This window comes from Panthera tigris, chromosome X, assembly GCF_018350195.1.
Source record: "Panthera tigris isolate Pti1 chromosome X, P.tigris_Pti1_mat1.1, whole genome shotgun sequence".
In the NCBI taxonomy this organism is placed as follows: Eukaryota; Metazoa; Chordata; class Mammalia; order Carnivora; family Felidae; genus Panthera; species Panthera tigris.
In genome coordinates, this window is record NC_056677.1 from 27,286,475 (window position 1) to 27,302,645 (window position 16,171).

Consider the following 16,171-nt stretch of genomic DNA (forward strand, 5'->3'; position numbering starts at 1 on the left):
AATAATTGCCTTATCTCTACAATGGTGGAAAAAATACCATATTTGTCCACAGGGAAAAGAGAGAGAAATTCTTGAGGTCATTTTTTTTGCTATGGATTATGATTCAGAAGTCCTCCATTTAGAAATTCTACTTCCCATCACCTTGCAGCCCTCTTCCATTCCATCTTCTATCAACTGGTATTATTCTAAGTGAAATGGATTTCCTTATGTTGTCAGCTATCCATTGTTTAAAGGCCTGCCTACCCACATTCCCTTGACTGGTACATCTCCTGGAATATTCCGGAAAAAAATAAAGTGTATGAAGGTAGTGACTCCACCATCAAAAGGACTGAAACCACAGTACAGGATAATGAGGTCTGGGCAGATAAACAGCTGGCTAGATACAGATAAGATCCTTTTTTTTTTTTGCCTATGCCATGGACCCTTCTGGCAATCTGGTGAAGCCTGGGAGTCTTCTCAGAATAACGTTTGAAGTCCAGAATATAACACAACCAGAACTCTGAAGAAAGTCAGTTGTACTGAAATATAGCTATAAAACTATTAGGAAAAAAAATTGTGATATAGCAATACTTGGGCTTGTTTCTTATTAACCCATTCATAAGATCTTGTGGAAGATATGATAACTAGTGTAGCTATGGAGAGTGATAACCATGAACAATACTTTGAGACATCTATAACAGCGCTACTGAAATATTAAAAAAACACCTGTGATCTCACAGGTGCTGCTAGTATTACTCTGGTTTGTTACCTTCCTTCAAAATGGAAGGGAACGCTCAATTTCCATTACAGGTTAGCAAAAACAAAGAGGTATTTATTTTTCCCATTCAAGCTCATGGCACCCCTTGAATTCTACCCATGGACCTGGGCTTGAGAATCTTCATATATAGGTTTGCTTTGTTATAACCTATGACTTCCTTTATGGCTGATAAATCTACATTTGCGTCTTCTTCATTTACAAAGACCACTTTGGTGGTTAAGCCATCGTTAAACTCATTATATTCTCCAGCTTAAACCTATAGATGTTATCCAGTTCCTCTGCTACATAATCGAGGCAACAGTGAATTTTCTATCTTAAATTGTATACTTAATTGACTGTATTCTATACTTCATTTAATTCCAATATACACTAACCTCAATGGATGTCCACTGATATGTGAATTTGTTCTGGGAATTTTTCTGCTCATATGTCTGATATCTTGCATTTTCAAGAGAAGGGTTTAAAATTATGTAGCTGTAAGGCTCCAGATAGTTTTTGCAGACTTTTTTTTTTTTTTGCTTAAATTGTATACTTTCTTTCATTTGGGTACCTGAACTAGGCAACATGAAATATGTCCAACAGCTGCGTTTAAAAGCCCATTGCAAACTAAGAATGCCATTGTGAACTTGAATAGTTGTCAGTGTATTGGTAGAAAAGGCACTTCTATATTATTACTTTTTTACATTTCATAAAATTTAAACGATACAAAAATCCTCAGGAAGTATGCCGCAAAATTGATCTCAGTGGAAATTTAAATATGCTAACATTTATTTTTAAAATGTAGCGTGAAGTAGACAACTTTAAAAGCTGAGTTAAAAAAAAAAAAAACTCCAGGAAGCTGATCTGGACTTTTTAAAGCACAAAAGTGCAATATTTAATGTAGGTCAAAATGGTTAAATGGGAGAACGATTTCTAACCAATTACAGCCAAATCCCTAGCCGTAATTAACCTACAATTTGTGTAATATTTCACCACAGAGTCAGCATATACTACTTTCTTATAAACTTAGAAGGATCTACAATTTTAGAGCTTATTTGGTGTAACAGGCATATTGCCCTCTTTTTATTTAAAAGTTCCGATTTTCATTTAGAAGTCAGTAACAGATCATTTTTTCAACTGAATTTTTAAAAACTTGTTACCAGAAAAAATATTAACATATTTAAATGATACATGAGCTAGAGACACTACAAAGTGAGAAACAATACTTTAAACATAATAAAAAATAATCTTCCAATCCATTCAATCTACTGTATGAATTCAAGTTATTCATTTTTAGAGCATGTTATTCAATTTTCCTTAATATTTTCATTTGTTAACATCTTATTTTAGACTGGACTGACTTTAGTTCAGAAATGATATTATACAGGTTTAAAGCTGCTCCTCCCATAAATGTATCAGTGAAGTAATGGTATAGTAGTGTGTATAACAGAGAGATTTCAATGTGGGGAAAAAGCATATGATTTTCCCAAGGAAGCAGTTTAACCACAAAGCTTAGAACTTTATTTTATGCCATCTATATAAAAATTATAATATTTTCTAAACCAAAATATAAAATAACCATGTTTTTAGACAGTACTATTCTTTTTAAACTTTATCAAGATTTGTGTGTGTGTGTGTGTGTGTGTGTGTGTGTGTGTGTGTGTGTAGGTCAACTAATGCATCCCTTTTGCAGAGGAATATGAATTCTATCTACTTCCTGAATTATGCAAAAGGAGCAAAGGCTCCAAGAGGAGGTGGGCAAAGACAATGGACCTAATTCTGAAACCTTTCTAATACATCCTCACCAAAGATGTTCATCAAAGTGTGGCCCTAGCTTTCTGAATATTAAAATCCACCTATTATGTAGATGATAGGTAGGAAGCAAGAGCTTGGCAACAGAACTGAGTTTTCATTGTTCATAACAATAGTCTCATTTGGTAAATAAAGGCCAAGTCCTCCCTTATGAAACAGGCAACATTAACATCAACAACTGGAAACATAATACAAAATCCCATTTATAAAAATATGTACGCCTTCCAAGTGTGGCAGCACACATTTGGCTTTTCTGTGCTTTCAGGACCTTCCAAGAGAAAGTTAAAAGGTGACTGAATTCAACAATAACCTTTCCGAGGTTTTGTTTTCCCCTTTGGGTTTGACTACTGTGGCCCAAGTCTCTCTGCAAGCATGTACTAACAAATGGAGTGGAATTAAAAAGTCAATATCACTATCTTGGTTTGTAGCATCATAGTCATATTCGTAGCTGCTAAAAAGCGTAGACAGATAGCATTCTTTCCTACAAAACAGTCATTTATAATTTCCTTTCTCCATCTTCTTTAAAATGAATAAAACTCAGCTTGTTAAGATTGGAATATACCAGGGGCACGTGGGTGGCTCAGTCGGTTAAGTATCCAACTCTTGAGTTTGGCTCAAGTCAGGATCCCATGGTTCATGGTTGGAGCCCCATGTGGCCCTCCATGCTGACCCTGCTTGGGATTCTCTCTTGCTTTCTCTGTTCCCCTCCCCTATTCATTGTCTGTCTGTCTGTCTGTCTGTCTCTCTCTCTCTCAAAATAAATCAATAAATTAACACTAAAAAAGATTGGAATATACTGAAAATATTCATATTTGAACAACCATGGGTGATATTTATTTATTTAATTATTTATTGTTAAATGTTTAAAAAATGTTTGTTTATGCTTGAGAGACAGGGAGACAGAGCATGAACAGGGAGGAGGAGAGAAAGAGGGAGACACAGAATCCAAAGCAGGCCCCAGGTTCTGAGCTGTCAGCACAGAGCCAGATGTGGGGCTTGAACTCACAAACCATGAGACCATGACCTGAGCTGAAGTCACAAGCTCAACCTTCTGAGCCACCCAGGCGCCCCAACCGTGAGTGATATTTACAACGAACTTGAAAGTTTAAAATAGCAGGAAGGTACTGCTTATTTCACTCGCAACAGCTACATGTTTCAGTATATGAGAAAAAGAAAAAAAAATCATTATTGCTACTGATTAAGTGTTGAGGCGCTTCTTAACCTTGGTGCCTCCCACTCTGGTTACAATCTTTGACAAAATCTTTTTTAGAAGACAGCTTAAATAGCTCTGCTAAAATTTTAGAATTCCTATTTTTATCTGTCGTCCTACCTCTTTTTTCTCTCTGCCAGCTGTTTGCAGACCTCCTGCCACCGCAGATTCAGGCTTCCCAGTTTTTCGTGTAAAATACTGGCATCTGTTTTTGAGGACTGTTGAATTATTTCTTCCCCAGTTGCATTCAATATCCTGACAACAGTTTGCCGCTGCCCAATGCCATCCTGGAGTTCCTGTAAGATACCAAAAAGGCAAAACAAAAATGAAGCCCTACATCCTTTTGTTTGAGAAAGATTTAACAATGTGCTACCACATGCAGTTCTACCGGGAGAGAAAGAAAGAAAAAAGCTCCACGTGAAAGTTTCTCTGTGAAACTGACATGCCTATATCCAAAGGCTACAAGACAGAAAGACACCTTTTATGTGTTAGTAAAAAAGCACCCTCTCAGTTCAGCTCCAGTTTTTCTATTTGTAAAGCTTGTCAGCTAGACGATGTTATAATGTCCTGCAAATCAATTAGTTGGAAACCTTCTCAAGAGCAAATTCGATTTCTTGTCCCCACAAGGATGTTCCATGTTTAACAATCTATGAAGTGTTGTAAAATTTCAACATGAAAAAAGTATTTGGATTTCTTAATGACTATCGATAGGAGAGGTGAAAAAGAACACACGTAGTTTAGGCACAGTGTTTTAAAAACAAAACCTCTGGAGATATTTAAACACAAATTCATTGCTACATTCAAAGGAAATTTATTTCAAATTCTGTTTCCATCAAGGTATTCTGCATCATAAAACCACCTAAAACTGAGAATTAATTGCTTTTGGGGGCAGCCTATCAAAAAATCCCTAAGGTACCGTGATAAATTTAAAAATAATCTATAGCTGCCAGAACATTTTTATGAGTCATTGATGGTGTCAAGCTTAAATATCTTCTACTTTTTACTCTGAATGAAATTTTAAGAGTATCGGCAAAGGAGTGTCATTAGAGAGGAGACTAGTACAACCAGATATACCTAAAACCAAAATGTTTTTTTATCATTACATAAAAATGGCACTGTACCTTTAAGAAAAAGATCATACAGAATGTTTGAGGCAATTAAAATAGTCTATTACTAAATCTGAAGGTTAGAAAATGAAATAGTCTGAGAACTTGAGATCTCTACCATGATTGCATCGAAAGAACTCAAAAATCCTTACATACTGATAGCAGAAAGTCAGTATGCAGAACATGTTCCTGAAATATGTGATCCACATTATCTAACAATACTCATATTTCCCTGTCTTTTGAGCCAATACCAAGGACATAGTAAACCGGAGTTCACACTTGTGGAATAAATGAATGAATGCATGTCTTCTGAGACTAGGTCAAATCTTCCTAAGTTTTATTCCACACACACAAAAAACGTTTTTTCTACTTTTCTGTATTATTTTGAATACAAAAATTTCTGGTAGTATAACTTGAACAGTTAAAAGACTCAATAAATCAGCAAAAATGACAACAAGGCCATTATTCCAAGGATATGGTGCCTCAAATGAATATAAAATAGTGCAGTTATGGAACTATTCATATGCTTTCCTCACCATACTCTCTTTTTAAAAAAAAAATGTTTAATGTTTATTTATTTTTTAGAGAGTGAAAGAGAGACAGAGTGTGAGCAGGGGAGGGGCAGAGAGAGAGAAAAACCAGACTCTGGGCAGACTCTGAAGCAGGCTCCAGGCTCCGAGCTGTTAGCACAGAGCCCCGACATGGGGCTCGAACTCACGAGCAGTGAGACCATGACCTGAGCTGAAGTCAGACGCTCAACTGACTGAGCCATCCAGGCAGCCCCGTACTCTCTTAAATGTACATAAGATATGCTCTAGTAAACATGTGATGTTTGCTTGCAATTAGTTGCTTTTGCACCATTATTTACATCTCACTCTTCACTACCCATTCATATCAGTGTCGCACACGACACTCACTGTTACTTGCTTAGTAAGAGATAGACTCATTCGTAACAAATTATACCTATATTCCTATTATACCATCCTTTCACGGAAGTCAGAGAATGTGTCCGATTCATGATTGTGTCCCTAGTGCTTAGTACAACAGCTGGCACATGGGAGGTTTCAGTGAGTACTTGTTGAGTGAATGAATGCATCTATAAATGAAGGAAATGGGGGAGGAAAGTAGGAAGGGAAATGTTTGGCTTCATCACTGCCATGGTATCATTAGTATTAATACAGTAGTTGGGCCTCCTAGAGATTCAAAGACGTTAGTACAATATTTTAGGTTTTGGTCAGTATTTAATCTCGCTGATGAGGGTAGACACAGTTGTGAAGGATAATTCGTTGTACTACATACAATAGAGAAAGCAAGAGGCTCATAAAAGACATACCAGAAGAGAGAAGGTCTTGGTGGAAGGGTGAGGAGGAGATTCTTCTGGAGGACCGTGAAATGTAAAGAATGGGTATATTTGAGAAACATGGAGGGTCAGAGGGGCAACGGGAAAGCACAAGGCAAGGCCTACGATGTGCAATCTCCACGATCTGATCAGGACTATGTATCTGGGCTTAGCGTCACTGTATGAGAGTAGGAGTTCAGAGAGAGGGGCAGTCCTGGGCGTATCTTGGGCCTAGGCAGAGAGGACTTGGTTTTTCCTTGAGGAGTCTGCAATTCTTTGAATGGCAACAGAAAATAACTTCAGTTTTAAGTACAGGAGTGTCCAAGCTAGAGCTGTGTTTCTGGGTAATTCTGAGGCAGAGTTGAGGCTAATGCTAAGACAGGGACGCAGATAAAATACGAGGACAGGATTCTGGGAGACTGGTAGTTGGGTGAAATTAGACTTGTGATGATGCACTAGAAGGTAAAGGATAAACCTAATCCACTGTGAAGGCAGAATCTACAGGATTTGGGAACTGGATGGATCTGACAATCACGTACAACTACTGAAACGGGAATGTTTTGCCTAAAAGGCAGAAATCAGGGAAGTAGAGGAGAAAGATTAAGACTCTCATTTGTACCTTCAGTGGTGTCCAATGCCCCTATGTATTAGTAACACTTTGACAAAATGCGTGGCATACCTATTAGATGTGTGCCTTAGCAGTATGTCTCAGACTTTCAAGTGCACGAGAATCTCCTAGAGAACTTGTTAAGCTGCCGATTCTGGTTCAGTGGGCCCGTGGAGGTCCTGGAATTCTCTACTTCTGACAAGCTTCACAGGGATGTCAATACTCCCGGTCCAGGAACACCACAGTGAGTAGTAAGATGATAGACTAAATGCCTTCCGAATCTTGGTTAAGCAATCAAAGAATTCCTGATGGTGGCTTATAACGCTATGAGGTAAAGCTGCTTCGGAATTTATCTCAGCCCTCTTGCTACGCAGTTTTGATCTTGGCCCTTCTACTCCATGGCTGATGGCTACAGTGACTTTTACAACCCAATTGTAGAATCGACAAGGGTTTTACTGTTTCTATTTCCCAGATAAGAGATAGAATTGAATAGCTAAGAATAAAGCAATAATTTAAAATTGTTAGATCTAAGTCTCATTTACATAGAGTCCCAAATCAGAGCCTTCAGGTTTTTTAATTTTGTGAAAGAATAGCTCATTAAATAGTCTGTTGCATTTGTGTGAGAAGATTTTGTAATCAGGAGAGGTATTTACGGGGTCTGATCTGCGGGAGGACGGTTTTCAGTAATAAAGCCCAAGACAGATAATGGATGGAAACAGGAAGTAAAAATCGGTACATGCTGGTTTACAGTTAGCCTCTGAGCCCAAAGAAGATAAAATTTGATTTAACAAATTAAATGTAAAACCTCAATCGACTTTATTCACTTAGGGAAAAACAAATTAATTTTGATTCTACAGCTTCTAAATATTTTAAGCACTAAATTATTCACTACCAGCGAAATTTCCGAGCTTTGATATCATACTAATGTTCTGTTGTCACAGGCATCCTTATCTATTTCTCTGGCAATTAACATCTAGTTTTGGTTTGGGACAGAAAGAAAATCATAATTAAATCTATTGGATTATTCATCACAGTTAGAAAGCTTATTGTGTTTTGATTCTGATATGAAAGCATCATTCTTAATAAGGATTCCGTATCAGACTTCCCGAGGGAACTTTTTCAAAACATAAAGCCCAGAATTCCACCGTAAGGTGACTCAATCAGAATCTCTAGAGGTAAGGGGACAAAGGAGTACAAAATAGGTTTACTATTAAAGAGAGAGTAGGCAAGAGACACGTTGAAGGGGCAAGTGAGCTGGAGAGACATGCTTTAGAGTTACCGCCATTATCCCCAACTTCTTGTATGCTTTTTAAATTGAGAAATGTTCCTAAATTATAGAAAATGACATATACACTTAAGTCCTTCTAGTCTGGTCCAATTGAGGGAAAGGAAGAGAAATTATAGATAAGGAAGGAACTGCTACATTTTTATAGAAGAAAGAATACGAGGCAAAAGAAGCCAGTACATTTGATATGAAAACATTGCATAAATTAAAAAAAAAAAGTATGCTTGCCAAACTATTCAAAACTGTATGAAAGCACAACAAATGGAACATAAAATATGACCAATAAAGAACAAAGAATAAGCTATGAAGCAGTTACGGGAAATCGTACAATGACAAATTGGACAAGCTACGTAGGAGATAAAGAATTGGCAAAATATCACAAACTCGGCAGAATAGGAAAACAGAAGAGATAAAAAAGTGATTGGGAGAAAAGATCAAGACCGAGGGAAACAGAAGAAAGAAAACCAAATTTTCATTGAACACGTCGATGTGTCAAGAATGCAATTCTGTGATTTAATTGTAATTTTGCTCAAGATTTCCTTTGAGACAGATTAATCATTGACTCTGTTCATTCACTGGTCAAGTGAAAATACGTAAGAATATGATCATTATGAACACTTGTGAAATGGCTGGACAGAATTATACTGCACAATTTCATAGTAATATGACGCATTACCTTTTACCTACTTGCTTTACTCTTCCTGTCCTGCTTAAGACCATGACCACTCTTTCTCTTTGTCAGTTCCTAGAATTCAAGCAAGAGTCTGAAAAACAGTTTCAGGTCCTTTTCTCAGAGATAAATTAAATGAGTTTGCCTCTCATGTTAATTCTTAGAGTATATAGTCACCGCTGCTTTTAGGGGTTTTAATAAGCTTCAGACAATATCTTTCACCTTGTATCAGATGATGAATTTTTGTAAGAAAGCGACATGAACGGGCAAATACCGAAAACATACAGGAGGTTCGGCAACAGTACACGTGCAACCTAGCCCGTTGGTGGACTGGTGATGCCATCCTGGCGGAAGACCTGATGCCCCTGTGAGAAGATCTCATGATGACAGGGACAAGGACTTAAAGATAGCTGAAATCTGGGAAATGCAGGAGTTAAAAGGGGGAAAGGCAAGACTAGAGAAATGGTACCTATTAAAAAGGAATGAAAAAAACAGAAGCGTGGTGTAGAGAAACGGCAATTTTTGAATAAAGAATGAAAGCCGTAGGAGGCAAGAAGCAAGGCCCAGGTTGGGTACCTAGAATGAGGATGTCAAGAACGATGCCTACTTACTAACTACAAGATCAAGTCCAAACACTAGCTTACTGAGGCCGAAAGGGCCTCTGCTGCCTCTTTTCCCCTCTTTTCCCCCGCTCGCCTGATGTTTCCCACTGTCTACCTTAGCTCCAACTCCCAGTAAAACTGAGTAACCTTCTACTTATATATAGATGCTCCCAAGTTTTGCAGGGCAAAGTCATTATTCATCTGTAATGCTCAGACTAAATGTTCCCTCTTCTGCTGGACCCGTTAAGAGCCCAGAGAGAGCTACGTGCCTCTCCAAAATGTATTTATTAAATATTTCTATTTAGCATCATTCATTGGTAGCCTTTATGTCTCTATGAGACTCTAGAGTTGATAATTAAGTCATAGTGAAATAATGTTTTCTTCTTTTGATCATAAAATATGAATCTAAGTTTGAGCTGTATCTCAGATTCAACTTTTACCTAAGTACCTTACAGGCCTTTTATTACTAATTTGCAAGGTAAGTCAAATCAAAGAGGAACGACCTTTACAAATGATCGACCAGACACAAAATGCACCTTTTTATCCTATTCTTTCTCCCGGTCTAATTTTATTCTGCATTTCAGTAAACATGTATCATGTCTGACTAATAATAATGCTAGAACCATCTGCATGTTTTTGTTAGTTTGTTGCAGGAATTGGAGGCAGGAAGGGGATGGCTGTTAAATTTTATCTCCTATTCTCTTTTTCCTGGGTGGTATGATTCTAGATATGCTTGTTGGTACAGGTACACTTCCCTAACTGCTCCTGATAATGGTGGCTATAAAAGAATAATGAGAATTCCTTTTAAAACTAGAATTAGACTGTTCCTTTCCAGTCTATTCCAAAGCAAATGTCCTGCCAATGAACTAGAGGAAAATTACGTACAGTAGCGATCTATTTTAACGGGACATTTACCTAATATCAAATTACAATGAAATTTCCTTTGGATGTGTTTATCTCATCGACATCAGTGATATATACAGTCATCATTATCAGTGCTATTAATGTGGATACCGAATGGATTCATCAAAGTGCTTTAAGTACTACATGCTTTGAAAGGTTATCTCAGGCTTTCTGTTTTCTTTCTTTCTTTCTTTCCCAAGAAATAATGCCCTGGGCAGAAAATCCCCAAAACATACATTCCTTAATTTCAAGCAGAGATTCCAAAGGAAAAAAAAAAAGTACATATGTTAAATCTCTGCCTTTGGGGCTCTGATATTAAAGACTGCAAGTTAAATCCATCCTCAGACATGATTTGGTGTTAGAAATTTAATAAGTTTGGGTGGGGCATGAATACATTCTACTCTCTGAAGGCATTTGAATTAGTGGTCCTTGTTTTAAAGAAAACTGTTATAAAGCACACAACTTTGCAAAGTTAATAGGTTTTACTTAGTCAAAAATCAATGACAGGCCTCTTTAGGTTCACAGATTTAGTCAATCCTTCTTGGCTTCTAAATCATTCATTAGAACTTCAGGAGAACTAGCCGGGAATATTTAAGAGTTGTCCTTTGTCTCTATTTACATAGGTTTTTATGAAAACAAATATACCTTTCTCTGATCAAAAGGAGGTTCTTCTCTATGACCCTATCTGCTCTTTTTTTTTTTAAACTGAAGGAAAATTAACATACAGTGTTATATTAGGTTCAGGTGTATAATACAAGGATTCAGCAATTCTATATATTACTTAATGCTCATTATGATTTAGGATACTATTAATCTCCATTATCTATTTCACCCATTTCCACCACTCACCTCTCTTGCAAGCATCTATCCAGAGATAAATGGATAAAGAAGATGTGGTACATATATACAATGGAATATTACTCGGCCATAAAAAAGCAGTGAGCTCTTGCCATTTGCCACAACATGCATGTATCTATAGGGTATTATGCTAAGTTAAATGAGTCAGAGAAAAACAAATGCCCTATTATTTCATATATATGTGGGATTTAAGAAAAGAACAAAGAAAAAAGATGAAAAAAAACCCAGACTCTTAAATACAGAGAACACGCTTGCTCTCTTAATAAGAGATCCTGGTAAGAGAACATATGACTTCAGCCATAAATTTCTCTCTAAAGAATTATTAGGGTACTTGTAAAAACACGTGACACATTTCATCATGAAACATATGGCATGTGACCAGAAGATACTTGCTCCGAGGCAGAAGAACTTGAAAGGAGACACAGGTCATTTTAAAATTCCTTCTTTCTAGAGGTCTTATCAGTTTGGAGCCACCCAAATATTGATTCAAAAGACATCTGGTGGAGTAAAAAGTGTGGTGAGTGTACAAAAAAAGCAACATAACAGTTTTTTTTTTTTTAAGCAAGATGACGTGTAAATGGAATTAAGAACTGAAAATACTCGATTACAAGTCCAATCTCATTGGCTTTGGAAAGTTGTAGTTTCCTATTGGCTCTTGCCGTGCTTATGAAAAGTTTTCACTCCGTGAGTCATTCATTGACTACACAACTGTTTACTGCATGTCTCCTGCAGAAGGAGTGGATTGGAGAAGCTCTGGAGTAGAAGTAGGGAGACCAATTGGTTGAGGTAAGAGAAATGGTAGTGTGGACTGGGAGGTAGCAGTAGAAATATGGAGAAGCGCTTGGAAACGATTGACATTTGGGAGGTAAATAGGATTTAGCCTTTCACTAAGGATGTGAGGGAAGGGAAGGTTAGCAACCAAGCAGTTGAGAATACTGGACTGAACCCGACAGGGAAAATTAGGTTTGAAAATATAACTGAGATCAATATCGGATGAGCTAAGTCTAAGATTTGTCACGTGGGGATGGCTCTGAATGTGGTTGGATTCCCCATTTTCACGGAAAACAGTAACTTCAAAGTTAGAATTCATAATTCAAACCTATTTGGGGGCTTTCTGAACATGTGCCTGACAACTGCTACATAGGAAAGTGAGAGGAGTAATGTTGTCATTATTGACCCTTGCTATATCTGGAGACTGTTCCATTTTACTTTCATTTGCCGGCAAAGAGATCCATCAGGCTAGCTCACGATTCGCATAGTGTGCAAAGTTCAGATTCCCTATAACATCTGAAAAAAAAAATAAGAGCATTGTTCTCATGAAGTTCCTTTTAGCTACCCAACCTAAGTTCTACCCATCCGTTGCTAAAAATCAACGGGCAGAGATGATTTAAAAATATATTCGTGTTGCTATTTAAGAAATCAGAAATTAAACCTTTCCCTTCAGAGACTCCCTTCTGTCCTCGGAGGAAGTTTATGTTCCTTAGCTTCGGCATAATCTCTAAGTGATCGTTTAATGTAGGCAAACTGTTCAATGCGAGTAAGTATTACCTTCACTTTGATTCACTTCAACAAATACTTAGGTAACTACTCTGTGTCTGATGCTTCTACAGTGATAGATAATCTTGTCTTTTCCTGCCATTACTCGATTTAACGGAGGAGAGCAGAGTTAGTAAATAACTATATACAATGGTGTATAACAACACAGCTATGGAGATGCTATGTGAATAAGATCAATCGTGTGATTCTGAGTACGATGATATGTGTACACATGTCTGTATCTGTGTGTGGGAAGGTGGGAAAAGGAACATAAACATGGTAGTAATTAAGACTATACAAGACTCAAGACAGTTTTCTTCATTCGTTATATTACCAGACACAGTGCTGGGCATTGCTTACCTTAATACTTGCTCAAGAGATACTCGTTGATAAACTGAGTGTAAGACTAGGCAAGATATTACCGTACTCTTTAATGGTTTCCCACTTGAGAAAGGTTCAAAAGTAAAATTGTGAAATGTATATACAACACCCTGGTAGGGAAAAGAGACATTTAAAAATAACTGTTTCACCCAAGTCGCCTCTCTTACCACAAATAACAAGTTATCAAGGTAAGGTTTAGTCTTTCATACTCTCGAGCGTGGAAAAACCCAGAAATAAAATGAAGAGGGATAAAACAGATCTCTGTGTCTCATATCAATTAATTGATTTTAAGCATCTAGCTCAGGTTATGGAACCCCAAGACATCAACTAACAATCCACCTCTAAGCACATGTTGGGCATCACTAAGCCTTCTATGTCCCTCTCATCAAGTGATACAGGCATTAAAAACAAGTTACTTTTTTTAAGCCTTAATTTTTGAGGTTGGCTTGCTTATTTTCCAACTCATTATCTATTATAGGGTAATGCTCTTGTTCTTTACGGAATGAGATGAGAAGGGGAGATGGTGAAACACATCTGTGCATCTCTTATTGACTGAGCACATCCTCTGGAAATCAGAGAAATCAGGCGCAAGAATCGGTTCTATTATTAACATATTTGCACAATGTCAACAACTTGTTTCTTACCAAACCAGAGCAACCTACGAATAAAAGAGCCAGGGAACTTAAGGATGTCGCCCGTTAAAAATTCCAGAATTACCCATGTGCTTACCTAAAAGATCAGGGACAGTTAAAAAAAAGAGGCAAAAAACAACTATAGTGGTTTTGACTTCCTCACAGATCTAATTTGTGTAGAGGAAAAGATTCTCTTATCAAATGTTCATGTTTCCTAAATTTTGTTGTCTCTCGTGAAGCCTCCGTCTTCAACTATTACCTCGCATTCTGCACATTTTCATGTCATTTAAACTTCAAAGAAAACATTTTCAAGCAAACTAACATAATTCTGAAATGAGTTTCTCTTGTTGACTTCATTATTTATTGGAATGACATCTATATTCTCCCACTTACCCACGCACACTCCCACCACCGGTTCATCTGTTGTTTTATCCCTTTCTTTCTTTTCCCCAGTCCAAGTTCTAGTGGTCCCGACTGCTGTACCTCTTGACCAGTTAAGCCCACCATTGTTTTCCCTCGAGACAGGTTGTTCACCATATTTCACCTATGTTAGTAACACATCCTCTGAACTGATTTCCCTTGACCCTTCACACTCCAAAATACGCTACGTATTCCTTGCAGATTAATTCTTCTGATGGACAGCTCTGGGGGTGATTTCCTGCTGAGATCTTCATCGAGATCTTCGGCACCTGCCTCATGAAGCCCAAACAGCTTAGATGAACTTTGGAACCTCACAACATTCCTGGAAGAAACCTTCCTAAGGTTCTCAAAGTGACTCTCTAATTCCTTATCCATGGCTGCAGCACAACTTGACAACTCAGAGCGATACCCTGGCTTTCTGCAGACCTCTGCCCATGCTCTCTCCATCACTAATGCCCTCATTTCTACTCGCGTTTTCCTCCTACTCCAATCCAGTAGACCATGAGCTTCATGAGGGCAGGAATCACTGTTTTTCTCTCCTTCTAGTTCTTAGCAAAGCATGTGCTACATGGTAGTGCCTTAAACACATACGTAAAGTAGATAAATACTCCAAATACCATGTCTCTTACAAAATAAATTTTCAATGAGAAATTATCCTGTAAAATCCTACTGCAGATCCACTATGTCTAGTTTAGGATGTCTTTCATAGCCTCTATAAAACTAAACATCTTTATTTTGATTGGAAGGTTTTGAATTTCTTCGATGCAGGGACACTGTCTTCTTTTTTTGAGTTTTTTACCATGTTAATCAATAGAAGTTTGTTGACCAAATGAATGAGCATTATACATATAGTCAAAATGATGATTAAATTATATTTCTATATTTTTAAATATCTAGTAGGCTTTGACCAACACATTAGTGCTGATGGCTCTGAAAAGGCTATCTGCAGTGGCTGGTCAAAGAAAATCAAAATATTCAGCACTCCATGTTAGTGACAGAATGGCCACGAAGCAGCCCAAGCAGCAACACTGCTTTGCACTAGAGTCTTCAGAGAAAATAAAAGGAAAAGAAACCAAGTCGGAAAATGTCTCTATCGTTCCCAATTTGCCTATTATACCAATAACCTCAAAATAATATTACTTCCACATGTGTGTGCTCTCGCACCAAACAGAACAAAAAAATTAAAAAGATAATATTACTTTTCACCCCAAAAGAAGGGCACTGTCTTCAACAGACATGACATCTGTTCATGAATGGCCAGTACATGAAAAGAAGTTCAATACTGTCAGCCATCAGGGTGACACAGATGAAGACCACAACAAGAAACCACTTTATATCCCGTAAAATGGCACAGTTAAAAAGAACTGCTAAAATCAAATGTTGGTGAGAATGTAGGGGAAACAGCGCTCTCCAACATGACCGGTTAGGGTGTAAAATGACACAACCCCTTGAGAAAACTGTTTTTGCAGGATCTTACGAAGTTAAGCACTTGACCTAGCCATTCCCAGGGAAATGCAAACACTCACAAAAAGACTTTTCCACAAACACTCACAGCATCTTAAATCCAAGCATCTCCAAACTGAAAGTAGCCTGACTATCCATCAAGACATTTTTACTATATGTGTAGGAGACAGACGAATCACAGCATATTTTTACAGTGAAAAAATGAGCCAGCAGTAAAAAGGGATGAACTACCGGTGCCATAACATGGATGAATCTCAAAAAGACTATGTTGGTCAAAATACTACATACTGCATGATTCCATTTATTGGTTTCATAAACCACTTATAGTTTCATAAACCAATAGTAGACAAGACTAATGTAGGGTGATAGAAATGAAAACAATAGGTGCCTATGAGGGTTGAATCTACTGGGAGATGGCATGAGGTGATGGGAATGTTCTTGTTATCGAGGTCGTGGTTTCATGAGTGGAAGAAATTGATCAAGTTAAATTGAACACACGATCTATTTGTTTCCAGGGGCATCCTTCTATACTTCTTTACATGCTCGCGACAGTCATACAGATCCAGAAAGCATGGGAAATAAATTACATGGCAAAATCTCAATATTACTC

The 16,171-nt window shown here is 37.5% G+C and overlaps 1 protein-coding gene across 1 annotated transcript in view; it reads right to left on the reverse strand.

The window, feature by feature from the left end:
• The window catches only part of DMD (dystrophin), a 1,614,661-nt gene that overhangs the window by 805,435 nt on the left and 793,055 nt on the right, over window positions 1–16,171 (reverse strand). The window contains exon 41 of the mRNA XM_042974140.1: window positions 3,879–4,054. Within this exon, the coding sequence (XP_042830074.1) occupies window positions 3,879–4,054 (176 nt within the window). The remainder of the gene's footprint in view (window positions 1–3,878; window positions 4,055–16,171) is intronic.